Source organism: Aquarana catesbeiana, linkage group LG01 (assembly GCF_042186555.1).
Source record: "Aquarana catesbeiana isolate 2022-GZ linkage group LG01, ASM4218655v1, whole genome shotgun sequence".
Classification (NCBI taxonomy): Eukaryota; Metazoa; Chordata; class Amphibia; order Anura; family Ranidae; genus Aquarana; species Aquarana catesbeiana.
Genome location: NC_133324.1, coordinates 245,007,894 through 245,035,759, shown reverse-complemented (window position 1 = coordinate 245,035,759; position 27,866 = coordinate 245,007,894). Strand labels below are relative to the sequence as shown.

The 27,866-nt window shown below is 41.4% G+C and overlaps 1 protein-coding gene across 10 annotated transcripts in view; it reads right to left on the bottom strand.

Annotated features, from left to right (window-relative positions):
• PITPNM2 (phosphatidylinositol transfer protein membrane associated 2) overlaps positions 1 to 27,866 on the bottom strand; it is a 466,805-nt gene that overhangs the window by 175,636 nt on the left and 263,303 nt on the right. For all 10 annotated transcript variants that reach the window (XM_073627322.1, XM_073627313.1, XM_073627375.1 and 7 more), the window contains 2 exons: positions 9,667 to 9,881; positions 8,991 to 9,112 (listed from right to left, as the gene is read on the bottom strand). In XM_073627322.1, the coding sequence (XP_073483423.1) occupies positions 8,991 to 9,112; positions 9,667 to 9,881 (337 nt within the window). The remainder of the gene's footprint in view (positions 1 to 8,990; positions 9,113 to 9,666; positions 9,882 to 27,866) is intronic.

Sequence of the window (27,866 nt, the reverse complement as noted above, 5' to 3'; positions counted from 1 at the left end):
AAAAACAGTAGGACAAACCCCCAAAAATTCTTCAAATATATTAATAGTAAAAAGGTCAGGTCTGAGCATGTAGGCCCTTTACAAAATAATCTAGAGTGGGTGACTGGAGACAAGGAGAAGGCTAATTTATTAAATACTTTCTTCAGCTCTGTGTATACAAAGGAGCATGGGGGAGCTCATGTCCATAATGGGGGTGGTATTGACACAGCCCTGAATGATCCACAATGGCTCAAAAGTGATATGGTCCAGAAATATTTAGACAGAATAAAGGTGGATAAAGCACCTGGACCTGATGGCATCCACCCACGGATCCTAAAAAAATTGAGCTCTGTAATTTCAAAGCCATTGTATCTAATTTTTAGGGACTCATTAATGATGGGAATAGTACCACTGGATTGGCGCAGGGCGAACGTGGTGTCTATATTTAAAAAGGGATCAAAGTCTTGACCAAGTAACTATAGACCTGTTAAACTTCTATAGTCAGGAAGATACTGGAGCTATTAATAAAAGACCACATAGGCGAGTTCTTACTGAAGAAAAACATTTTAAGCAATAGACAGCATGGAATTATGAAAGACAGAAGTTGTCAGACAAACCTGATTTCTTTTTATGAAGAGGTAAGTAAAACCTTGGACAGAGGGGTGGCTGTGGACGTGGTATACTTGGATTTTGCAAAAGCGTTCAATACAGTTCCGCACACACGGCTCATGTGTAAGTTAAAGTCTACAGGCTTGGAAATATCAGTTTGTAAATGGACAGAAAACTGGCTAAAAGACACAATTCAGAGAGTAGTGGTTAATGATTCTTACTCTGAATGGTCTAAGGTTATCAGTGGTGTACCCCAAGGTTCAGTGCTGGGACCCTTACTCTTATATTGGGTCTGGGATCAAAAGTAACATTTCTGTCTTTGCAGATGACACCAAGCTATGCAGTGGAATAACGTCCTTACAGGATGTCTCCAATTTACAAGCTGACCTCAATGCACTGTCTGATTGGGCGTCTATGTGGCAGATGAGGTTTAATGTTGAGAAATGTAAAGTTATGCACTTGGGGGCTAAGAATATGCATGCATCATACATACTAGGGGGAGTACAACTGGGGGAATCCATAGTGGAGAAGGATCTGGGGGTTTTGGTAGATCATAAGCTCAATAATAGCATGCAATGCCAAGCTGCGGTTTCCAAAGCGAGCAAAGTCCTTTCTTGTATTAAGAGAGGTATGGACTCTAGAGAGAGAGATATCATTTTGCCCCTGTTCAAATCATTGGTAAGACCTCATCTAAAATATGCAGTTCAGTTTTGGGCACCAGTTCTCAAACAGGATATCGGGGAACTGGAGAAAGTGCAGAGAAGGGCAACCAAACTGATAAGAGGCATGGGGGAGCTCAGCTATGAGGAAAGATTAGAGGAACTGAATTTATTCACTCTTGAGAAGAGGAGAATAAGGGGATATGATCAACATGTTCAAATACGGTATATAAGGGGTCCATATAGTGAACTTGGTGTTGAGTTATTCACTTTACGGTCAACACAGAGGACAAGGGGGCACTCTTTACGACTGGAGGAAGAGAGATTTCATCTCCAAATACGGAAAGGTTTCTTCATAGTAAGAGCTGTGAAAATGTGGAATAGACTCCCGCCAAAGGTGGTTCTGGCCAGCTCAGTAGATTGCTTTAAGAAAGGCCTGGATACTTTCCTAAATGTACATAATATAACTGGGTACTAGCATTTATAGGTAAAGTTGATCCAGGGAAAATCCGATTGCCTCCTGGGGGATCAGGAAGGAATTTTTTCCCGTGCTGTAGCAAATTGGAGCATGCTCTGCTGGGGTTTTTTTTGCCTTCCTCTGGATCAACTGTGGGTATAGAATTGGGTCTATTGGATTGTACGATTTTTTTTTTTTTTTTATGGTTGAACTGGATGGACTTGTGTCTTTTTTTCAACCTGACTAACTATGTAACTATGTACATTAAAATTGCATCGTGTATGGCCATCTTTATACAAGTAGATAGGAGGGAGTGGACAGAGACACTCAGTTGTCAGGCCTTGTTCACATCTCCACGTAGCGAAAACTCACATTCCAACATGCGTTTGTTTTGGGTGTTTTAAAGCATTTTTACTTGTCACACATAGAACAGCCCGTTTACTTGAATGAGTTCCCCTACCCTTGACAATCGCCCCTAGGAAAATCATGGTGCTTTACCGCAGTTTTTGGTGTGTTTGCTGGGGGGAGCCGTTAACATGTAATGGCAATACAAGCACAATGCACATTTACAGAGTTCCTGAAACACACGGCAAAGCGCGCATTTCTGTGCAGTTTGCCATGCATTTGGAAACACACAGATGTGAATGAAGCCTCAATGTTCTTGTGTAAATGCACCAATTCCACTTTCAGGCTCCATTCATACCTAGAGTAGTGGGAGTGCATGTTTTTTGGCTCGTTTTTCAAGTGACACACATAGGGCAGCCCATTGATTCCAATGGGCTGCGCTACACATGGCAAAGTAGCTCATGGAACATTTTGGCGTGATGTGAGCTGCGTGGTTTTTTACTGCAAGTTTTTCTGCATTTGTAACCCGTTTATTCATGTGACAAAATGTGTGTGATTGCTTCTGTGTTTGGTAGGCCTCTAACAATTAATGACAATGAAAGTGCAACTAGGTCATTTGAGGTGTATAAAAGTTGCCATACACTATACAATCTCCTTTAGATTTACCAAAACTATATAATATGAGGACACACCATTTATCTATTCACTCTGTATCCAATCAGGCAGGTCCTTACACTACATCAGGGGTGTCCCATGGGCTGCATGCAGCCCCAGGGAGTTTAGCATGTGGTCTGAGCACATCTGGAGGGACCCTGGGGAATCCAGGCAAATGCACGCATGGTGGGATTCCAGGGAAGCTTAGCCTTTAAGGCTGTTTTTACACTGCGCCGTTGCAAAAACACACATGCGTTTTTGCCGTGTTTCCTGTGCATTTTACACCTATAAAAAAGGACATGTGACTAAAAAAAACTCCACCAAAAAATCAACTGCGGGTGTATTTTTGTTGTGTTCTCCATTCATTTCAATGGGAAGGTACATTTTTGGTGCTTTTTTTACCAAACATGCACCAAAAATGCAGCATGGAGGGCTTTTAAAAGCACAACTGACCCAAAACTGACTGGTGTGAAACGTTCCATAGGATTTAATGGACATGCATTTTTTTTCTTCCGCTTTTGGTAAGGCGATCAGTGTGAAAGGGCCCTTACAAGCAAGTGTACAATATAACATGGCCACTGTGTGTATCAAAATCAAATAATTATTTTCTGTATTCCCCCCCCCAAAAAAACTATGCAATTCACACAGCTGACTGCCATGTCAGCAGGGTAATTTTTTAAAATGGGGGGTCATTTTATCCTATTTCTCCCTCACAATAAAGCTGGCACCGAGGGTGTCTGCTCTGAGCCTAAACATTCTTTGTATGGGCTGATCACATTTGTTTTGAACATGCATGGCTTTACACTAAGCATACACTGTCAGTGCCAGCCTTAGCAAGGGCACTGTAAAACAGTGACTAGCTAGACTAATGTAAGTGGTTGTCCAGCGGTGTCTTCTTATTGTAATTTATTAGCAACAATGGGAAATTATTATCTAAAGTCTTGAAATATTTTCAACGTATTCTAAAGAGCTTGCAAACCCTTATAATGAAATTCCCTATATGTATGTATCTGCTTATAGTTACAAGTGGGAATATACTTTTTTTGTGCCAGTTTATCCATTATGAGCAAATACCTGGTGATCCTGGAGCCTGTCACCTTGTTTTCTCTTCAGCATTCGGACCACGTCAGGCATGGATGCAGTTCCATGCTGGCATGTAAAGTTTGTGTCCCTCAGCTCCTAATCAGAACTACAAATCACCATGCTCATGTGATGCATGATGCGTCTAACAAGGTAGTCAGCCTGGCTGACACAGCCTACCCTGCCTGTTCTGATTGACACCAGTTCCCAGTAGAAGCCTCACTGTCAGAATTGCCAGCATGAAGGAGACAGATCACACTGTGGAATGTAATATTGGTAAACAGGGAACTACAATCCCCACCGACCCACATGCCATGTGGATGTTTGCCCTTAGGCCAGGCATGTCCAAAGTCTGGCCCGCGGGCCAACTGCGGCCCGTGTTCCGGTTTCATATGGCCCACTGGTAATTTGTGTATATATATATATATCTTTTGTGGCCCCCAAGGAATCCTGATTCGTTGGGGGGCCACAAAAGATATATACCATCGTTATCGTTCCTCGGAGGGGAAAGGAAGAGGGCGGGACGAGTGCCATCAGATTACATACAGTAGAGTCTCTGGTTTACTCGGCAGCCTCTGTAATAGGAAGTTCCGTCTCCTGGGCTGCCATTGGCCGACTGTTCTGTCTATCATAGGAAGCAGGACTTTGTATTAAAAAGGCCACCGAGTAAATAGGAGATTCTCCTGTATGTAGTCTGTTGCTGCTCGTCCCGCCCCCCTCCCTGTCCCTTCTGAGGCTGTAGATGGGCATTGATCAGGCTGCACTGATGACAATGGTGAGGCTGCATTCATGGCAATGGTGAGGCTGCATTCATGGCAATGGTGAGGCTGCATTCATGGCAATGGTGAGGCTGCATTCATGGCAATGGTGAGGCTGCATTCATGGCAATGGTGAGGCTGCATTCATGGCAATGGTGAGGCTGCATTCATGGCAATGTGAGGCTGCATTCATGGCAATGTGAGGCTGCATTCATGGCAATGGTGAGGCTGCATTCATGGCAATGGTGAGGCTGCATTCATGGCAATGGTGAGGCTGCATTCATGGCAATGGTCAGGCTGCATTCATGGCAATGGTCAGGCTGCATTCATGGCAATGGTGAGGCTGCATTCATGGCAATGGTGAGGCTGCATTCATGGCAATGGTGAGGCTGCATTCATGGCAATGGTGAGGCTGCATTCATGGCAATGGTGAGGCTGCATTCATGGCAATAGTGAGGCTGCAGACGGGCTTCGACCCTTATTTTGCTTCATAGTTCTTTAATTAAAATTTCATTTTTTTCCTGAAACTTCCCTCTTAAAGTGAAGCTGTGTGTTCTACACATGTGCGTGTTATACGCCGATAAATATGGTACATCCAAATAACACGCCCGAGCTCATCCTTAGACTCTTCACCACACACAGCCACAAAGGCAAGATAATTCTTGTTGGGCAGTGTATTAGTTAATTTGCATTTATATTAATGGTTCAAAGAATGTCAGGCAAAGTGGTCGGCTCTGACGCATTTTGACTTCATCAAATCTGGCCCTCTTTGAAAAAAGATTGGACACCCCTGCCTTAGGCCATACATGCCTGTAGATTAGGGGAAGCTGGAAAGAAAAGCCTATGCGGTCACAAGACAAGTGGACAACATTTGCTCTGAGGTTATTTCTGGTTGTGACTCCACTGGGGAGATTTTCATTGACATCCTGTGCCTATGATTCCATAAATAAAATGATAGTGGGGGGTGTCCCTGAGATAGAAAGGAATGAATGACAATACAAACTATGTCAGAAGCTCTAACCTATAAGTGCCACTTATAGGGGATTCTGCCGCCAATGCACTGAGATCCCACGTACTTCTTTTTAGAGACAGCCCAAGTGTGAGTATAGCCTAAGAGAGCATTCCTCCAATAGGTCTCTGATGTATCCATAATGATGATCTGTCACCACAGTAAAGACAAAAAAGTAATAAAAGCTAGTAAAAAGTGTGTTCTGTCCACTCACTTTACCCTATGCCTTACTCACTTTGTCTTTACACTATGTATCCTGTCACAGCCATACTTCCACCACTCTTCCCCTGCACATACTGCCTTATGTCATACCCTGCACATACTGCCTTACTATTGCAAGCAATACACAGGGTGCCATGTAGAGGCCTTGCAGCTTACGCATGCTTTTGCAAATGTGTGCTAACTAAACCCCTGTTTTTAACGCAGACTGCTGGACAGGTTAATTCGGTTGGTAAGCAGACTGATATGTAAGTTGAGCTGGGAATTTCCACTGTTTTTGTCTTTCATGCCTTTGCCCTTCCATGTGCTCCTTGCTGTGAAGGCCAGTTATAGGTGGGAGCAGGGGCCCTCTCTTTGTAACTGGTGTAAATATGGTCAGGGGACACACTGGGGACCTTTGCTGCCATTGTGCTATGTGCTGGGTGTCCAGTGTGCTCCTGTTCTTTTAAGGAGGATTGGGCTACCTTCAGGCTCACCTGCCCCTTATCTATTCATTAGAATGCATGTGCTTCCACTGTGGAGACGCTCATAAATTCAGTAGTGTTAGGGCTACAAGCAATACACAATGTGTGCTAACTAAACCCCTGTGTTTAACTCAGACTATTGGACAGGTTAATTAGTTTGGTGAGCAGATTGGTTGGTGAGTTGAGCTGGGAATTTCCTCTGTTTTGTCTTTCTGATGTCATACCCTCCATACTCCTCCTCTGCACATTAAACTTTTGTGTACGGACAGTCCTCTGTTGCGCCACATGGTTTTCCAGACCTACCACATGCTCGTATCAACCTATCGTTTACCATACATCTCAAAATGGAAAGGTGATCTGGGGCAGACAATCACAGACAAACAGATAGAGAGGACCCTCCTGTTCACTTACAAAACATCTACCGGTTCCAGGTACTAAGAGTCAGGATTCAAACTGTGAACATATTGGGATCAATAAGATGTTTCCCCAATGTCCCAATGTGTGTTAGCGTTGTGGGGAGGAGATTGGCTCTCTTCTTCATATCTTTTGGTCCCACCATTCTCTGCATACCTTCTGTTGGAGGTAGGTCACATTACCCAGAAATTCACTGATCTGGTGTCCACGGAGAGAGGTCTTAGAGAAAAATTCCTCAAACAGTGGTTTGACTAGCATGACTTTACAAACTCTGAGGAGTACCCATCCCTGTGTCCCTTCTCTCCCCCCCCTCCTTATTTTCCTTTTCCCCCTCTTTTCTTTCTACTTGCATCCAAACAGAAAAACACAAGGTGCAAAGAAAACGACCGCCTAGTCCCCTGGGGTAATTTGCTATGTACTATTTATCCCTCTTAGCTGGGATCTCGCTGCTCAGATAGACATTGTCAAGTATTGCAATTTGACTATGTGGGAACATGGTTCCCTTTTGTTCAGCACTTGACTGTACATGTTGTTGTCGCTGATGTTCGTGCTATGCATTTTCTGAATCGTTGCCTTGTGCCGAAAATAAAGAATTGGAAAACCCCACAACACAAGGACCAGTTAAACATTTGGTCTAGATCTCAGATGTCACATGAACTAAAATAACGAAGGACGGTATTACCATTAGATCTTGTAAGAACACTGTCAATATTAGTGTAAAGAAGCAATACATTACTTTATTAACCAATTTGTATCAAGCATCAGGTTCTTTTATATACTTTATTTGAATTATATAATTCTGGTTTATTTTCTGAAAAGGTATGGCTGGAGTTTATAAAAATAAAGGAGTATTATGTTTAATGATGCACATTGGAACTAGGTTAGCAGTGAAGGTAGAACTGCCTCAATTCTCAATCAGCCACTTGTCTTTGTTTCATTCCAAAGATACAGTGTGATAATTCACAAGTCATGTATAAACATCTATAAGAGGGTTTATGCCTGGTACAGTCTGCAAGGGAGCTGAAGAGCTTTTATATAAACGTGCAAAACAATCAGGAGGTAACTGCCTTCTGGAAGCCCTATGTGAATGATGCATTTAATGGTTGATTGCATAACAGCTATGCAAGACAGACAAAAGGTACTATGAAGATCAGAACAAACAATAAAAATGATGGTATTGGGGATGTCCTTAACACATGTGAAGTCTGAAAACAGGGCAATCTCAGCACAACACACATTGTTTCCACGCCATGTGTATCCTATTATTGGTTATGATTTGTAAACACAATACCAAATTTTTAGTTTTTTCTACAGTATGAAAATATTTTGTTTTTAGGGTATGTAACGAGCCCCTGCTCACTCTGTTCCACTCTCCTGACACTCCTCTGCTGCTATTGGATCAGATTGCAGATCACAACGCCTGATAGTTTGGTTATCAGATGCTCCGTGATTCGAACTACAGCTATGTGCCATTCTAATCCAGTTGTTATAGCTCAGAACAAATACAAGGCAGGCTGTATGTAAGTTCAAACAGGAATCTCATGTTTATTGGATGCACACAACACACTTTTATACATAGCAGTTTGAACATCCCGCCCAAACAACCACTTTCCTACTGGTCAATTGTAAAGTACACTCTAGTGCAGTGTTTCTCAACTCCAGTCCTCAAGGCGCCCCAACAGGTCATGTTTTCAGGCTTTCCATTAGTTTGCACAGGTGATTTGATCAGTTTCACTGCCTTAGTAATTACCACATCCTTTTCATCTGAGGGAAATTCTGAAAACATGACCTGTTGGGGCGCCTTGAGGACCGGAGTTGAGAAACACTGCTCTAGTCTTCACTTAGGTCCTCTTGGCCATGCAAATGAGGACTTGAAACAGGATCAACAGGGATTGGTCCGATAGCTTGAATAGGAGGGCCTATATGTGTAATGACACAGAGAAGTCCCAGGAGATAATTAAAGTACATAAACAAACGGTCAAACACAGAACAATGCCTTCCTTTCCAGACCATGGAGCCATTTGGAGGGGGTTAGCTTTAAGACAGGGTGGAGGCCCCACCACTGTGTAATAGGATCAAGGAGAAATACTTCAGTATTCAAGGGATCATAACAGGGTGAATGCAGAGCACAAAAACTGTCTGGCTTTAGGGCTGCACAATCTTTTCAAATGTCTTTCATACAAGTAGTAATAACTGTCGTAATAACTGTCCATAACTCCACATGTATATGATTGCCAGTGGATGGACAGACTGCTCACTGAGGACAATGGATGATGTGCAATCTGCAATATTTAAAATAAAAGCAGCATGTAAATGGTAGAATGGATTCATGGGGCCACTTACCCAATACTGTCTGTCGCTTCTCAGCAGGAGAAAGGTTGAAGACATTGGCGAGGTCTCCAGAGTCAGATTTGTAGAAGGTTTCTATATCTATGGAGAATTTTTCCACAAACGGACAGGTGTACCTGAATTGAAAACAATATATACATTTTACAATCTGCATTAAAATCCCCAAAAGAGGTGAAGACAACATACAATTCAGAGGGCAATCATTCCAGTGCTGGAGGCATCATGTACGTTTCTACTGACAACAGAGAAAGTATATAGCAATATTAGGCACCGGCTGAATATCAGGGGCACAATAACTACCTGGGATTTTATGTTCTCTGGTCTATAGTGTTACTATAGTAACTATTAGTGTACCCCTGAACAAAATGCATTTTATATGTGTACCTAGATCCAACCTGTCTGGTTGAAAGCATACTTGGTGATTTCAAAAGACAGACAACCTAGAAACCAGCACCCACATTTTTCAGGGGTTAAAGAATATTGGCTTCCACTGACAATATAAATGTTCCAAAAAGTTTTTTTTCAAATCCTCACATCTTTGCAATGATGAACTTCTGGTAATGTTTTTAAAAAAAACCCTTGTATAATCTCATATTCTGCAACAGGCAAAATCGGACTGCTGTGAAAATTTCTTGTCAGTTCCTAACAAAGCAATACAGCAAACCGATACCTGGTTCTTGTATAAGGATAAGCATTCCACGATTCTTCTTCCACTCGTAGTGCAGCTTTGGGCAGGATGGATCGGAACCAACTGGGGATGTGCATGCCAATGTGGTAAACCTTGTGCGTGTACTGACCAGTGCCACCAGGGCCATCTGTGTATGGTCTGTTCTCCAAAATTTCCACTCCACTGCCCTCCCCGCATGTCTCTTCTCTGCTCTTTTTCTGAAAACAAAGAAACATATATGTCTATATACTAGAGCGTATAACTAGATGTTTTACTTCATAAGACTTTACAAGTAATTGTTAGAATACAAATTACAAACTTGTCCATAAGTGCTTTGGATGTGAAAGTATAGAATACATCCCCCCTCCACGCTTTAAATATTCAAAAATACACCAAACAAAAAATTGCACAAACCCAAAAGGTGCAAAGCATTTATGGCAGATAGGGATGTGTAATTTGCCCATTTTAACTATCAGGTAGAAATAAGGTTGTCTTATGGGTAATTGGGTAAGCTTATCTTCCATCTGTCCATAATAAAGGCAGAAAACTTCTTCCATTTGAAAGTGAGAAGAGTGCCTTGTTTTGGTTATTGATAACAAGATTAGTCAAGTACAAGCAATACAGACTATTGTCATAAGAAAACGATAGAGGGGGTAAAAGTATAGACCATCTAAATCATCATGGAAAACCCTCTTTGAGGGAACCATTCCCCCAAAGGATCAACCTGTATTTCAGACATACAGTGGATATACTATAGGAAAGCAGATCTGAAGCCATGTTAAACAAACACTAAAGAGGCAGTCCACATGGGAGATTGTGGGTTGATATCAGTACATTCTTAGATCTACGAGGCGGTAGAAATTAGGAAAAAAAATGGGGGGGGGGGGGGTGATGGAGTAAGGGGTGGAAGAGAGAAGGCACACAGATTAAAGGGGGAGGATAAGAGAGACATTAGGCAAAGAAAAGGAAGGTCATGACATCCATTATCTAAACAGCCTCTGCAGTATGATTTCCTTGGATCAGATAAGTGGGTTAACCTGAATCCTTCTTGGGGCAGTTTCTATTCACATAGGTTAACTTATACCTTGGTACAGTGTTATCAATGGCTTCACTCCAAGAAGCCATAGTAGGGAGTTTAGGTTACTTACATTCCAAGAGAATCTCTCTGTGGACATAAAAAGTAGCAAAAAAAGATAAACAATTTGACAACCCAATTCCATTCCATCCAAGAAACCCAACAAGAGTATTTTGGGGTCCAAACCAAGGGTTGAATCACACAGTCTATTAAGGTCAGCCATCACCTCCACCCAAAAAGGCCTAACTTAGGGGTATGTTCATACCTATAGGTACAAAGGATCCTACGGAGGAGTGGCAATGTGTACAGAAAGGATCAGTCAAAAAAGGAAATAGCCAGTTGTTGCAGGGTAAAATAAGCTCTATAGAAAAACTTCAACTGTATAAACCTCTCTCTAGCAGAGATCATATTCGTAACATAATGGCTGTTGCTAATTTCCCAATAGTCTTCCACCAGATCTGGCAGGTCAGCCTTCTATTTATGCCTTGATTACCATAAAGCACCATTTGTTTAGAGCAGCATGATGAGTACAGTATCATATCTTTATGCATAGGTATCCATTTTCCACTATTTACATATTTTAAATTCTCTCGCATATATATATATATATATATATATATACACATACATACATACATATACACACACACACACACACACACACAGTATCTCACAAAAGTGAGTACACCCCTCACATTTTTGTAAATATTTTATTATATCTTTTCATGTGACAACACTGAAGAAATGACACTTTGCTACAATGTAAAGTGAGTGCACAGCTTGTAAAACAGTGTAAATTTGCTGTCCCCTCAAAATAACAACACACAGCCATTAATGTCTTAACCGCTGGCAACAAAAGTGAGTACACCCCTAAGTGAAAATGTCCAATATGGGCCCAAAGTGTCAATATTTTGTGTGGCCACCATTAATTTCCAGCACTGCCTTAACTCTCTTGGGCATGGAGTTCACCAGAGCTTCACAGGTTGCCACTGGAGTCCTCTTCCACTCCTCCATGATGACATCACGGAGCTGGTGGATGTTATAGACCTTGCGCTCCTCCACCTTCTGTTTGAGGATGCCTCACAGATGCTCAATAGGGTTTAGGTCTGGAGACATGCTGGGCCAGTCCATCACCTTTACACTCAGCTTCTTTAGCAAATCAGTGGTCGTCTTGGAGGTGTGTTTGGGGTCGTTATGTTGGAATACTGCCCTGCGGCCCAGTCTCCGAAGGGAGGGGATCATGCTCTGCTTCAGTATGTCACAGTACATGTTGGCATTCATGGTTCCCTCAATGAACTGTTGCTCTGCAGTGCTGGCAGCACTCATGCAGCCCCAGACCATGACACACCCACCACCATGCTTGACTGTATGCAAGACACACTTGTCTTTGTACTCCTCACCTGCCGCCACACACGCTTGACACCATCTCAACCAAATAAGTTTATCTTGGTCTCATCAGACCACAGGACATGGTTCCAGTAATCCATGTCCTTAGTCTGCTTGTCTTCAGCAAACTGTTTGCAGGCTTTCTTGTGCATTATCTTTAGAAGAGACTTCCTTCTGGGATGACAGCCATGCAGACAAATTTGATGCAGCGTGCGGCGTATAGTCTGAGCACTGACAGGCTGACCCCCCACCCCTTCAACCTCTGCATCAATGCTGGCAGCACTTATACGTCTATTTCCCAAAGACAACCTCTGGATATGACACTGAGCACCGGTACTCAACTTCTTTGGTCGACCTAGGTGAGGCCTGTTCTGAGTGGAACCTGTCCTGTTAAACCATTGTAGGGTCTTGGCCACTGTGCTGCAGCTCCGTTTCAGGGTCTTGGCAATCTTCTTATAGCCTAGGCCATCTTTATGTAGAGTAACAATTCTTTTTTTCAGATCCTCAGAGAGTTCTTTGCCATGAAGTGTCATGTTGAACTTCCAGTGACCAGTATGAGAGAGTGAGAGCCATAACACCAAAATTTAACACACCCGCTCCCCATTCACACCTGACACCTTGTAACATTAACAAGTCACATGACACCAGGGAGGGAAAATGGCTAATTGGGCCCAATTTGGACATTTTCACTTAGGGGTGTACTCACTTTTGTTGCCAGCGATTTAGACATTGATGGCTGTGTGTGCAGTTATTTTGAGGGGAAAGCAAATGTACACTGTTATACAAGCTGTACACTCACTACTTTACATTGTAGCAAAGTGCCATTTCTTCAGTGTTGTCACATGAAAAGATATAATAAAATATTTACAAAGATGTGAGGGTGTACTCCTTTTTGTGAGAGATATAGATATAGATATATAAATAATCAGGAACTATAACCTTTTGTGTCACTGACCTTGAACAAGACTGCAGTTAATGATAGTCAAAAATAAGCTTGAATTTCTAAGGACCCAGAAAATATTAAAGACAAGGAATAAGCAAGTCAACTAGCATTTTCAGAAGTAGGATAACAACGAACCATGCATTATATAAACCAATTTATTCCCATTATTAGATTGGTTCACCGATTCCAATATCCCTACACACAAAATCTCTCTCATATAAGCCTGTAAGCCTGAAACTGTTGATATGGAACCTATTTTTGTATATGTGTATATATTTTTTTCACCTCTCAATAAATATTGAGTGCAGCAATCCTGTACTTTGTTTCTATATATGGCTTGTGGTAGGGCCTGATTGCATGCACCTGCAAGAGTAGATGAGTGCTGTTTACCACACCTGTTTTTTTATATTATATATATATATATATATATATATATATATATATATATATATATATATATATATATATACATACATATATACACACACACACACACACACACACACACACACAATTACCAAAATTATTGGGACACCTGCCTTTACACGCACCTAAACTTTAATGGCATCCCAGCCTTAATCCATAGGGTTCAATACTGAGCTGGCCCACCCTTTGGCCCCTTTCACACTGGGGCGGGGTCGCTATTGTTAGCGGCGCTTTACCGTCGGTATTCGGCCACTAGCGGGGCATTTTTCTCCAACGCTAGCAGCCGAGAAAGGGTTAAAAACCACAGCAAAGCGCCTCGCGGAGGCAGAGGCGGAGGCGCTTTGCCAGCGTTATAGCCGTGATGTCCCATTTATTTCAATGGGAAGGAGCGGTGAATACACCGCTCCTTCCCCGCTCCAAAGATGCTGCTGGCAGGACTTTTTTTCCCATCTGGCCAGCGCACCGCTCCAGTGTGAAAGCCCTCAGGGCTTTCACACTGGATACAAAGCAGCGGCACTTTCAGGTCGGTTTGCAGGCGCTATTATTAGCGCAATAGCACCTGCAAACCGCCCTAGTGTGAAAGGGCCCTTTGCAGCTTTAACGGCTTCAACTCTTCTGGGAAGGCTGTCCACAAGGCTTAGGAGTGTGTCTATGGGAATGTTTGACCATTCTACCAGAAGTGAATTTGTGAGGTCAGGCACTGATGTTGGATGAGAAGGCCTGGCTCGCAGTCTCCGCTTTAGTTCATCCAAAAGGTGTTCTACCGGGTTGAGGTCAGGACTCTGTGCATTCCAGTCAAGTCCCTACACCCCAAACTTGCCCATCCATGTCTTTGTGGACCTTGCTTTGTGCACTGGTGCGCAGTCATGTTGGAACAGGAAGGGGCCATCCCCAAACTGTTCCCACAAAGTTGGGGGCATGAAATTGTACAAAATGTCTTGGTATGCTGACGCCTTAAGAGCTCCCTTCGCTGGAATTAAGGAGCCAAGCTCAACCACTAATCAACAACCCCACATCATAATTCCCCCACCACTAAATGATTTTGACCAGTGCACAAAGCAAGGTCCATAAAGACATAGACGAGCGAGTTTGGGGTGGAGGAACTTGACTGTCCTGACCTCAACCAGATAGAACACCTTTGAGATGAATTAGAGAGTGGAGACTGCGAGCCAGGTCTTCTCATGCACATCAGTGCCCGAACTCACAAATGTGCTTCTGGAAGAATGGTCAAACATTCCCATAGACACACTCCTAAAATTTGTGGGCAACCTTCCAAGAAGAGTTGAAGCTGTTATAGCTGCAAAGGGTGGGCCAGCTAATATTGAACCCTACAGACTAATGCCCCGTACACACGGTCGGATTTTCCGATGGAAAATGTCAGATCGGAGCGTGTTGTCGGAAATTCCGACCGTGTGTGGGCTCCATCGGACATTTTCCATCGGATTTTCCGACACACAAAGTTGGAGAGCAGGAGATAAAATTTTCCGACAACAAAATCCGTTGTCGGAAATTCCGATCGTGTGTACACAAATCCGACGGACAAAGTGCCACGCATGCTCAGAATAAATAAAGAGATGAAAGCTATTGGCCACTGCCCCGTTTATAGTCCCGACGTACGTGTTTTACGTCACCGCGTTCAGAACGATCGGATTTTCCGACAACTTTGTGCCAACATCCGTCAGAAAAAAATCATAGGATTTTGTTGTCGGAATGTCCGAACAAAGTCCGACCGTGTGTACGCCCTATAAGGAGAGAGAGAGAGAGAGAGAGAGAGAGAGAGAGAGAGAGAGAGAGAGAGAGAGAGAGAGACATATATTGTGTGTGTATATATATATATACATACACACACTGATTTTATATTGAAAAGGGTTGCATTTGACTGCCTTACGTGTATTTGCTTTACTTTTTCTAGACTCAACAGAAGGCTTTATGGTAACAAATGATGGACGGTGAAAGCTGAACACTTTATTGGATAATATATATAGAATTCTGACACTGTATTTGTAAAAATATACATTTGGGACGTTGGTACACTTATTGAAACAGTCATCACGTCTTAACCATGCAAGCATAAATGTCAAATAAAATGAGTTACTGGGCAGAGATGATGGGTAAATCTAGCAGAACAAAGTGTTACAGAAACTGTCAGGAACAGAACTGTGAAATTTTTCAAAATTCGGCCCCATGGTAGAAATATTTTCTCACAACACAAATCAGAACTGCTACCCACAAAGAACAGGATGATAAATTCACAAGCAGAACCTTCATCCTTTATTGATCCCATTGTTATTCACCAATCATCTCATTTTCTGGCTGTAATTAATGAGTTGGGATATAAAAACATAAGAAAGCTGCACTAAAATAAATTTATACAAAAAAACAAAAACAAAAATTCAAAATGAAAAGTTACAAAAATCACTAAACACGATCAATTATTCACCAAACTTCTTTGCAATAGGAAAACAGCTATTATTAGGAAGTAAATGATTGGTTATGTGGAGAACTGTGCTAAGAAATAATATGTAAGTAAATGAAAAATGATCCCATAAATGTCATCATCTTAATACAGCTGAGCTCAAAAGTTTGCATACCCTGTCAGAAATGGTGACATTTTGGCATTGATTTTAAAAACGGTTATTTAAGGATAGTGATCATATGAAGCCACTTATTATCACATAGTTGTTTGGCTCCTTTTTAACTCATAAGAATAACAGAAATCAACCAAATGGCCCTGATCAAAAGTTTACATACCCTGGAATGTTTGGCCTTGGTACAGACACAAGATGACACACACAAGTTAAAATGGCAATTAAAGGTTAATTTCTCGATAGTTGCAAGTGCATTAATTATCGCACAATATGAGTAAGAGGCATTATTGCCATCAATACTACCGTATTTATTGGCGTATAACACGCACCCCAAGTTTAGGAGGGAATTTTAAGGAAAAAAACTTTTAGGAGGGAAGTTTAAGGAAGAAAAACTTACATTAAAATGCCCATCAATGCAGCGTTATCAGTGTCCATCTGCAGCCTTGTCAGTGTCAGTGCAGCCTTGCCCCAGTGTCGCCTTGCCCCAGTGCAGCCTTGTGTGATCGCTGCCGACATTTACAGCCGTGTGTAAATTCAAATATGGCGCCGAGACTGCAGGGACTAGTCGGAGCCGAGATACACATACCCGAGTGTCCTCGGCTTTTCTCGCCGCCGCTCACAGTCATGCCCAGTCCCGCCCTATGATGGACATAACACAGGTCCAATGGCGGGACTGGGCGGGACTGTGAGCGGCGCCGAGAAAAGCCGAGGACACTGGGGTATGTGTATCTCGGCTCCAACGAGTCCCTGCAGTCTCGCCGCCATATTTGAATTTACACACAGCTGTATATGTCGGCCGCAATAGCCGCGATCGCTCCGATCAGAACAAAATGGGCGGGGATCGGCCTATAACACGCACCCACGATTTTCCTCTGATTTTAAGGGGAAAAAAGTGCGTGTTATATGCCGATAAATACGGTATTTCATTATGAATAAGTTATAGTAATTATGCTTCTAGTCCATGAACTTTCGTATGTATATATGTTTCATCGGGGGGTAAAATGGATGGTAATCATCCTGCGTTTATGTTATTTTTGTCTCTACCAAATCTTGTATTTGTAGGTTTCCCCGTTACATGTTTGGAGCAGACGAGGATTGTTTGCTGCTCCACTAAATGACCCCCTTTTTTTAACTTGTTTTCTAAAAAACAATAAAAAGACTATTGAAACAGAAAGGTTAATTTCACACATCTGACTTTTAGGGCCAGTGCACACCATAGAAACGCAGTCCGGATGCATTCTAGGTGCTTTTCTGTATGCGCATTTTTGATGCGTTCCAGTGCGGTTTTTGATGCGTTTTTGGTGTGTTTTTGATGCAGTCCAGTGCTTTTTTCCCTCCCTCTTTTTTCTTAACCTTAAATAAGGACAAGTGTGTTGCAGTGCGTTTTTGGTGCATTTAGGTACGTTCCGGTGCATTTTACAGCATTCCAGTACAGTTCAGTGCAGAAAAAATGCAGCATGTTCTACTTTTTTTTCTGGAACTGGAACGCCTGGAACTGCAAGCACTGGTGTGAACTATGCCATTAAAAACCATATAACCTACTTTCCATGCATGGACTGCATGTAGTATGAACAGGCCCTTAAGCTGCAATTATTGTCTGTGTATAAATAGTCAAAGACTCTCTTAGCTCTTACCTGGATGCATTGAGCAGGCTAGATACTGAGCTATAGGGAGCAGAAAATAACTGTCAAAAGACCTGCGTAACAAGTTAATGAAACTTGAAAACCCCACAGGTAACCTCAGAAGAAATACAGGCTGCTCTGGATAAAGATGGTGTGGTTGTTTTTAAGAAGCACAATGCGACAATACTTGAACAAAAATTAGCTGCATGGTCGAGTTACCAGAAAAGAAAAAAAGTCTTTACCGTGCCAAATGTTTCAAGATTATAAATGATAACTAAGGTGATACAAATTAGGACAATAAGTCTGAATACACTAAGGATCCTGGCTTATTGCTTAATGCTGACAAAAATGTGACCATTTTCTGTTTTGCATACAGTTACACATTTATTAATAGAAATGTTTAAAGACTCTTGAGCTTTACAGACACAGAAGAGGTTCATATGTTGCTTATTTTTGAATCATGCTTGTCATAAGTAGATGTATACATACTGTGTGAATTAGAGTTAATATGAATAAATGAGAGACCCCTTTGGATTTTGCCTGATGATTTTAATAATGCTTGAAATCTTTTAGGCTGCATAGCAGAATTGGGATTTTTTTGTAATGTATGAGTCCAGCACTGACCTTATTCATTATGATTAGGGATTACTGAACATAAGCACTGTGTGAGCAGTTGATTAAATAGATGTAGTAACAGAGTAAGGCAGGCCATACCTGGTCGAATTCCGAACAAATTTTATTTTCAAAATCAGAAATTTTGTGTGTTTCTTGATCCGATGGTGCCACCATTTTGAAATTCAACTAACCAAGCCTTCAATGTCACCTCAAGTTGCTACAGAAAAGGATTTGTGGCCAGGAATCTTTTTTTCTTGAAAACAAAAAGTATGCTGGACAGCCGTACTCCAAAAAATTCACCTTTTATTTCATAAAAGAGACAGAGGTCCAAAACATCCAAGTACACATGTACCAACACGTATAGCTGAGAACAGGTGCTTAGTCATAGCTAAAGAGCTACATATATATACACACACATATATGCGTCAGAATAATCAAGACAAATGCACTAAATCATGTAGAACACTGATTTGTGATGAGAAACACCTGTTACCTACAGATGTCATTAATCAGTGAGAGTGTTAATACACAGAAGTCAGCATTTAAATGTATGTGAAACAAAAAACAAAAGACAAACACATACTAGAATCTTAACCACTTGCCGCCCACCATATAGCAATGTGATGTCGGCAAAGTGATATCCTGACCAGATGTCATATGACGTTGCCAGGATATCAAGCCGCTGCACGCCGCCGGGGGCGCGCATCGCGGCGATCGTTGTTGCGGTGTGTTAGTCTGACACACCCAAACTCCGATCCAGGTAAAGAATCTCTGACGGAGACTCTTTATCATGCGATCAGCCGTGTCCAATCATGGCTGATCACAGTGTAAACAGGAAGAGCCGTTGATCGGCTTTTCCTCACTCGCATCTATCAGACGCGAGTAGAGGAGAGCCAACCGGCTGTCAGCGCTCATCGCCGCAGCTCCCCCGAGGATGCCCACACTGGACCACCAGGGACGCCACCAGGACCACCAGGGATGCCCACCACTAGTCACCACCAGGTATGCCACCCATGGCCACCAGGGATGCCAATCAGTGCCCACAATGGATACCAATCAGTGCCCACATGGATGCCACTCAGTGCCCAAAATGGATGCCAATCAATAATGCCTGCCAATCAGTGATGCCCATCAGTACCATCCATTAGTGTACATCAGCGCCACCTATCAGTGCCCATCCATGCCACCTATCAGTGCCCATCTGTGCCACCGTTCAGTGCCGCATATCAGTGCAACCTAATAGTGTCGCCTATCAGTGCCCCATCAGTGCTGCATATTAGTGCCCATCATCAGTGCCCATCAGTGACACCTCATCTGTGACCATCAGTGCCGCCTTATCAGTGGCCGTCAGTACAGCCCCATCAGTGAAGGAGAAAACGTACTTATTTACAAAGTTTTGTAACAAACAAAAAAAAAAGTTTTTTTTTCAAATTTTTCGGACTATTCTTATTTGTTTAGCAGGAGAAAAAATCCCAGAGGTAATCAAATACCACCAAAAGAAAGCTCTATTTGTGGGAACAAAATGACACAAATTTAGATTGGGTACAGTGTAGCATGACCGCGCAATTGTCATTCAAAGTGCGACAGCGCTGAAAGCTGAAAATTGGCCTGGGCAGGAAGGTGTATAAGTGCCCAGTATTGAAGTGGTTAAAGTATGATACATAAATCAAAACACATCTATGAGCAATGTATATGATATGCATGCATTAGGTTAAAAACCTATGCATACATGGACGTATTCGCTAAAGGACAGGGAGGGGGACATAACCCTCCCTCCAAAAGCATAGGCGTCTGTTCATGCAGCTCAAAGGTGAATCCCCCTAGAACACAAAATTCTTCTATCAAAATAGCTACCTATATTGGTGTCAAGTTTGCAAACATCTGCCACAATATAACAGCAAATACAAAACAAGTAATGGTAAAAATAATAATAGAAAACACCAATATTGTCATCCACACAATCCTATGATACAACACGCCCTAATGTATAGATGATGAATATATATTAAAGGCTGATCATAATAGTAATAATATGGCAAACTGTATCATTACCACTTAACTTTATACACAGCTTCGAGGAGAAACAACCATAGAAACCACGTATGTATCCCAAAACCAACCTAATTTGTGCTGGCAAAATTTCAAAGTGCAAAAAGAGGAAGAAATAAAGGAGGAAAAAGAAGAAGAAAACCATGGGGGGGGGACCATGAGCAAAATATCGCAGAACCCAAAATAGTATACATATAAAAAAATTGTAGTAAACATATAAATCGTATATATAAACATATACATATACACAATAGCACTACAGGAATCACCCGATCCCCTATTTTTGGAGGAAGCCAAATTCAACCATACACATGGATATGATGGATAGCTGACCAAAGCAACCCCCACCATATACATATGTATGTGCATTAATATGCCATCAATACTTGTCTAACAAAGGTACAGTGTACTATATCTCCTGGTATCTAAGGATGGCATATAGTAAGACATGGGGGGGTGGGGGGTGGGATGGGGATAGAGGAGGAATGAAAAAAAGTATGAGAATACGAAAACCGACAACACAAAAATCAAATCATCAAATGCGGCGCTGCAATCTATTCGTAAAAATGTGAGCTATCCCACTCAAAATTAATTCCAATGGGCTTTCTAGTGTTGAGATGGAAAATCCAATAGACTTATCTTTTAGATAAAAGTCTAAATTTGTCGCCTCCCCTTTTAGATAAACCATCTTTTCCACTTCCTAAATACACAAACTGTTGGTATCTTTATCATGACACGAATTCCAATGTCTTGCTATATTGGTTAAGTGATCCTTAGCTATATCATATAAATGATCTTGTAGCCGGTCTCTCAGCCTGTGGGTAGTGTGTCCCACATACCGTACAGAGCACAGCTCACATGTAACTACATAAACTAGAAACTTAGTATTGCAATTCTTGTACATAGAGGCCCTGAAGTCCTTATTAAGGGAGGTAGAATGAATGATGTCCCCCTGTTTCACATGGGGGCAGCATGGACATCTACTATCCCCACATCAATAGGATCACTTGAACTGCACCCAATGCGGGTGATGGGATCTACTGGTATAAAGACTGGTGGACAGTTTCCTACCAATGGTGGGGGCTCAACGTGACACTGCTTTAAAACACTTTGATAGCACCTGGGTGTAGATTGGGTCATTATACAAAACTGGAAGATATTTCTCAATGATGTCCCTAATGCTACTGAACTCAAAGCTATAGGGAGTAGAGAACACTGGAATATTACCAGCCCCCGACAGATGTCTCCCATCATTTATGGATCTACCTGTATTTTCACCAAGAATATTGCCCCTCTCAGTTTTGATGGCAATATTAAAGGCTCTATTGAGAGCAGACTCGGTATAACCCCTATCCAAAAATCGTATTTTCATTTTTTGTGCCTCCTCCTTAAAGTCCGATTCATCACGGATACTCTGATACTGATACTCTAATAGTCTGCCTGGGTGACCCGAGTCTGCCCTCAATAATGAATTGCCAGCTGTTGTTTCCTATAGAGTTTAGACAAAATACCATTTCCTTCACCTATCAGGACAACGTCAACCTGTCTTTCATCCATGACACCCGTAAACTTTAAGTTAAGGTTATTGTCATTAAGATATGAAAGCCGCTCACTGATATCCCCTACATCTTTGGTGTACAGTGTACACAAAGAGCAGGTCATCTATGTAGCGACGGAAAAATCTGATCTTGGAACGATGGGGACAATCAGCGCCAAAGATGCGGGACCTCTCCCACCATCCCATGTATAAATTGGAAAGGGAGGGGTAAAATTTGGCGGCCATAGAGGCCCCGCACTTCTGGAGATAGTAGTCCCCATCGAACATGAAGACATTGTGGGTCAATAAGTACTCTAGGCAACATAGGATAAACTCTTGGTGAACTAAAGAGTATTTGCTGGTGTGTTCCAAATAATAAGTTACTGCCTGAACACCCAGGGAGTGAGGGATTGAAGAATATAAACTTGCTACATCGCAAGTGATCCAAACTAAATCAGGGTCCCTCTTGAAATTCTGGATATCTGTGAGAAGCTGCTTGGTGTCCCTAAGGAAACCAGGCAAAGCAGAGACCAATGGTTGTAATTGATAATCAATCCATTCACCCAACCGCTCATTAAGGGAACCGATACCTGCTACTATAGGCCTACCCAACAAGGGATTACACCCCTTGTGTACTTTCGGCAAATGATCAAAAATGGGCATTATCAGAGCTTCAGGGAAACATCTCTCTCTCATCTACAGAAAAAATTCCTGCTGTTACTGTTCTGTCCAATAAAATACCCAAATCTTTTTTAAAAGTGGATGTAGGATAGGATCCCCCCTTAGTCTAAGATATGTGCTATCATCCGATAACTGTCGGATGGCTTCACTTCTATACATGTCAGAATCCAAAACTACTATGCAGCCCCCCTTACAGGCATTTCTTATAACAATATATTTGTCTTTGCTGAGAATATTCAGGGCCTCTCGCTCTCTGAGCCAGTAACATTATCCGGACCATAGTGACTGCTATTTCTACGAGCTAGGCGAGTCAAGTCCTTTTCTATCAAACTCTGAAAAAAGGAGTTAATCGGGTAGAAGTCAGACCTCAACCGAAAGGGGATGATTGTACGACCACCCAATACCTCCACTGGGTTAGACCCGAATTCAATAACAAGATCCTCTAAATCACAAAGAGCACATAGTATTGTAAAATCAGAGGAAAAGGTACAAGACTCACCTGGGACAACAGTAGTGGCATTACGATCACACTCATCTGTGTCTGACATATATGAATCGTTGAAATAGTGTTTCCTAAGTGTAAAGGTGCGCACAAATTTATTTATATCCAAAATTGTCCCAACTAAGTCAAAATGTCGATCCGGGCAGAAATTCAAACCTTTTGATAAAAGTGATAATTCAGATGAACTCAGAACCTTCTTTGATAAATTCAAGACATCTGATGTTACTTTCGAGCCCGATCTCGTAATTGGTAACGATCTTTGTTGGTTTTGTTTGTGTCTCTTGCCGCCCCTTCTCATCATCTTGATCCTACATACACTTTGAAAAGAGATATTGACCTACAATGTCTTCATGTTTGATGGGGACTATCTCCAAAAGTGTGGGGCCTCTATGGGTGGCAAATTTTCCCCCTCCCTTGCCAATTTATACATGGGATTTTGGGAGAGGTCCCGCATTTTTGGCGCTGGTTGTCCCCATCGTTCCAAGATCAGATTTTTCCGTCACTACATAGTAGCTTTCATATCTTAATGACAATAGCTTTAACTTAAAGTTTACGGGTGTCATGGATGAAAGACAGGTTGAATTTCTTGACGTTGTCCTGATAGGTGAAGGAAATTATATTTTGTCTAAAGTCTATAGGAAACCAACAGTTGGCAATTCATTATTGAGGGCAGACTCGGGTCACCCCAGGAACACTATTAGAGGGATTCCGGTCGGTCATTTTTTAAGACTACGACGTGCGTGCAGTGACGAATCGGAATTCAAGGAGGAGGCACGAAAAATAAAAAGTACGGTTTTTGGATAGGGTTTATACCGAGTCCGCTCTCAATAGGGCCTTTAATATTGCCATCAACACTGAGAATAGCAATCTTCTTGGTGAAAATACAGGTAGATCCACAAATGACGGGAGACATGTCTCTAAATGCAGTAGGTCGGGGGCTGGTAATATCCCCGTGTTCTCTACTCCCTATAGCTTTGAGTTCAATAGCATTAGGGACATCATTGAGATATATCTACCAGTTTTGTATAATGACCCCATCTACACCCATGTGCTATCAAAAGGTTTTAAAGCAGTGTCACGTAGAGCCACCACCATTGGTAGGACACTGTCCCCCAGTCTTTATACCAGTAGAGCCCATCACCCACATGGGTTGCAGTTCAAGGGATCCGATCGATGTGGGGATAGTAAATGTCCATGCTGCCCCCATTAGAAATATAGCAATACATTGGAATTTGTGTTATAAGGATACCAGCAGTTTGTGTATTCAGCAAGTGGAAAAGATTTTATCTAAAAGGGGAGGCAACAAATTTAGACTTTTATGTAAAAGAGAAATCTATTGGATTTTCCATCTCAACACTAGAAAGCCCATTGGAATGAATTTTGAGTGGGATATCTCACATTTTTATGAATAGATTGCAGCACCGAATTATTTGATGTTTTGATTTTTGCGATTCAGCTAGTCATCATATTCGTGTATAGTTGAATTTGGCTTCCTCCAAAAATAGGGAATCCGGTGATTCCTGTAGTGCTATCGTGTATATGTATATGTTTATATATATGATTTATATGTTTACTTCATATTTTTTATACATATACTATTTTGAGTTCCTAGAGTGGCGTGTTGTATCACAGGATTGTGTGGATGACAATTTTGGCGGTTTTTATTATTATTTTTACTGTTACATGTTTTGTATTTGCTGATACATTGTGGCAGATATTTATAAACTTGACGCCAATATAGGTAGCTATTTTGATAGAAGAATTTTGTGTTCTAGGGGGATCTTTGAGCTGCATGCACAGACGCCTATGCTTTTGGAGGGATGGTTATGTCCCCTTCCCTGTCCTTTAGCGTGTACGTCCATGCATGCATAGTTTTTTAACTTACTGCATACATATTTTATACATAGCACATAGATGTGTTTTGATTTATGTATCATACTTTAAGATTCTAGTATGTGTTTGTGTTTTGTTTTTTGTTTCACATACATTTAAATGCTGACTTCTATGTCAGAATGGTATTAAACGCTCTCACTGATTAATGATATCTGTAGGTAACGGGTGTTTCTCATCACAAATCAGTGTTCTACATGATTTAGTGCATTTGTCTTGATTATTCTGATGCATATGTATGTATGTTATACAATAGAAAAATCCCGCGCTGGAAAAACAAAAATAAAGCAGCAGTAAACAGTGCGACAACACCAAATAACAATGTAAAAACAATAAACTGCGCTAAATACTCATTACGTTATTTAGGTGGAAAATTAAATACCAAAAAAATTTAAAAATTAAAACTTAAAGTCCAGATATCTCCTATGATGAAAAAACTCCAGATCACCAAAATACGTCAACATATATGGATAGATTACTGGACTGTTAATCTATCCATATATGTTGAAGTATTTTGGCGATCTGGAGTTTTTTCATCATAGGAGATATCTGGACTTTAAGTTTTAATTTTTAAATTTTTTTGGTATTTAATTTTCCACCTAAATAACGTTTTAAATAACGTAATGAGTATTTAGCGCAGTTTATTGTTTTTACATATGTATATATATCTATATATACACACACACACATATATACACACACACACACCAGTATGTATGTGTAGCTCTTTAGCTATGACTAAGCACCTGTTGGTGTGAAACACGTCAGCTATACGTGTTGGTACATGTGTACTTGGATGTTTTGGACCTCTGTCTCTTTTATGAAAAAAAAGGTGAATTTTTTGGAGTGCGGCTGTCCAGCATAATTTTTGTTTTCAAGTTACTACTGCAAATAGAGCCGACACCCATCTTAAACCAGGGACACGAGGAGAGGTAATTGCCTTAGGGCAGTGAATTTTTGTTTCTCAGTAGTCTAATCTGCTTTTCTTTCCGGGAAATTTCTTTTCTTGCACTCATGTGCATTCCTTTTTCTATTACATTTCTCGCACGATTTTCCCATCATTGATTAGAAAATCGTTCATTTTTAAAAAAATTTCCAACATGCCCGATTTCGCAAATTTGATTACAGCACGAAAATTGGCTGTTGCTCCCACTAATGGTGCGAAATTCGAACGAAAACTCTTAGATAAGATTTTCGAAAGAATTCGACCCGTGTATGGCCAGCCTAAAGGACATATTGGGGGAGATTTACTAAAACTTGAGCACACAGAATCTGCTGCAGCTGTGCATAGTAACCAATCAGCTTCTGCAGATTTTTTTGTCAAAGCTTAATTGAACAAGCTGAGGTTCGAAGGTGATTGGTCTCTTTGCACTGCTGCACCAGATTCTGTTAGCTCCTGTTTTAGTAAATCCCCCACATTGTCTATATACACCTAGGCCGGATCTAGTGTTAAACATATTTAATGATTACGATATTCAAAAGAAAATGTATCAAAGTAATGTTGAGAGTTTGGCAATGTATCATACAGTGGATCTAAAATAGCAAGAAAAGAATAAATGGAAAGACATGAATCTATGTATGGTGAGTAGAGCGGTGCAGGAGAGAGGGGACGGCGCTCCTGCACCCTTTATGGACGCAACACCACTGGTAGCCTGACAAAATATACTGCATGTGTCAAAATGCATTTTAAATCATGATATAGTATACAATTCTAATGAATAACTGTAATCACTTTTCAGGTGAGGTAAATCGTTAATGATTAAACTAAAATTGGCTGAGGGATTTCAGTTTATCTTTTTGGCAAGATGGATACAAGGCTTTGGCATATGCAACTGTTTACCTGGTGTCTCATATCTGAAATGCTACAGTGGATATAAAAAGTCTACACACCCCTGTTAAAATGTCAGGTTTCTGTGATGTAAAAAAATGAGACAAAGATAAATCATTTCAGAATTTTTTCCAACTTTAGCCTGGGTTCACACTAGCGCGATCTCAGAGATCGCATGTAATTTGCACCCGCACCGCAGGTGGCGATCACATGCGATCTCTGAGCAATGCAAGTTCAGCCATACAGTTGTATGGCATACAGTTGTATGGCTGAACTCGCATAGAAAATAGTGCAGGGATTTGTTTTTCCCCACACTAGAATTGGATCGCAAGGCCGTTCTTACCTATGCGATCCTGCGAGTTCACAGTTCGCACTGCAATCTGTGAACTAAACTGGGGGTGTCATTACCTTTGTTAATGACACCTGCAGCGGTTCGCACAAGGCAATGTGAACTGCCTGCGGGAGAGGAGCGATGCGGGAACCGGCGCTGGAATCACGCTGATTCCTGTGTCACACAAGTGTGAACCCAGGGTAAATGTGAACTATAAACTGTACAACTCAATTGAACAACAAACTGAAATCTTTTAGGTGGAGGGAAGTAAAAATAAAAAATAAAATAATATGGTTGCATAAGTTTGCACACCCTTACATTAATACTTTGTTGAAGCACCTTTTGATTTTATTACAGCACTCAGTCTTTTTGGGTATGAGTCTGAGTCTATCAGCATGACACATCTTGACTTGGCAATATTTGCCCATTCTTCTTTGCAAAAACACTCCAAATCTGTCAGATTGCGAGGGCATCTCCTGTGCACAGCCCTCTTCAGATAACCCCACAGATCGGATTTAGGTCTGGGCCATTCCAAAACTTTAAAATTGTTGATATGGATGTATGTTTTGGGTCATTCTAATGCTGAAAGGTGAAGTTTCCCTTCATGTTCAGCTTTCTAGCAGAAGCCTGAAGGTTTTGTGCCAATATTGACTGGTATTTGGAACTGGTCATAATTCCCTCTACCTTGACTAAGGCCCCTGTTCCAGCTGAAGAAAAACAGCCCCAAAGT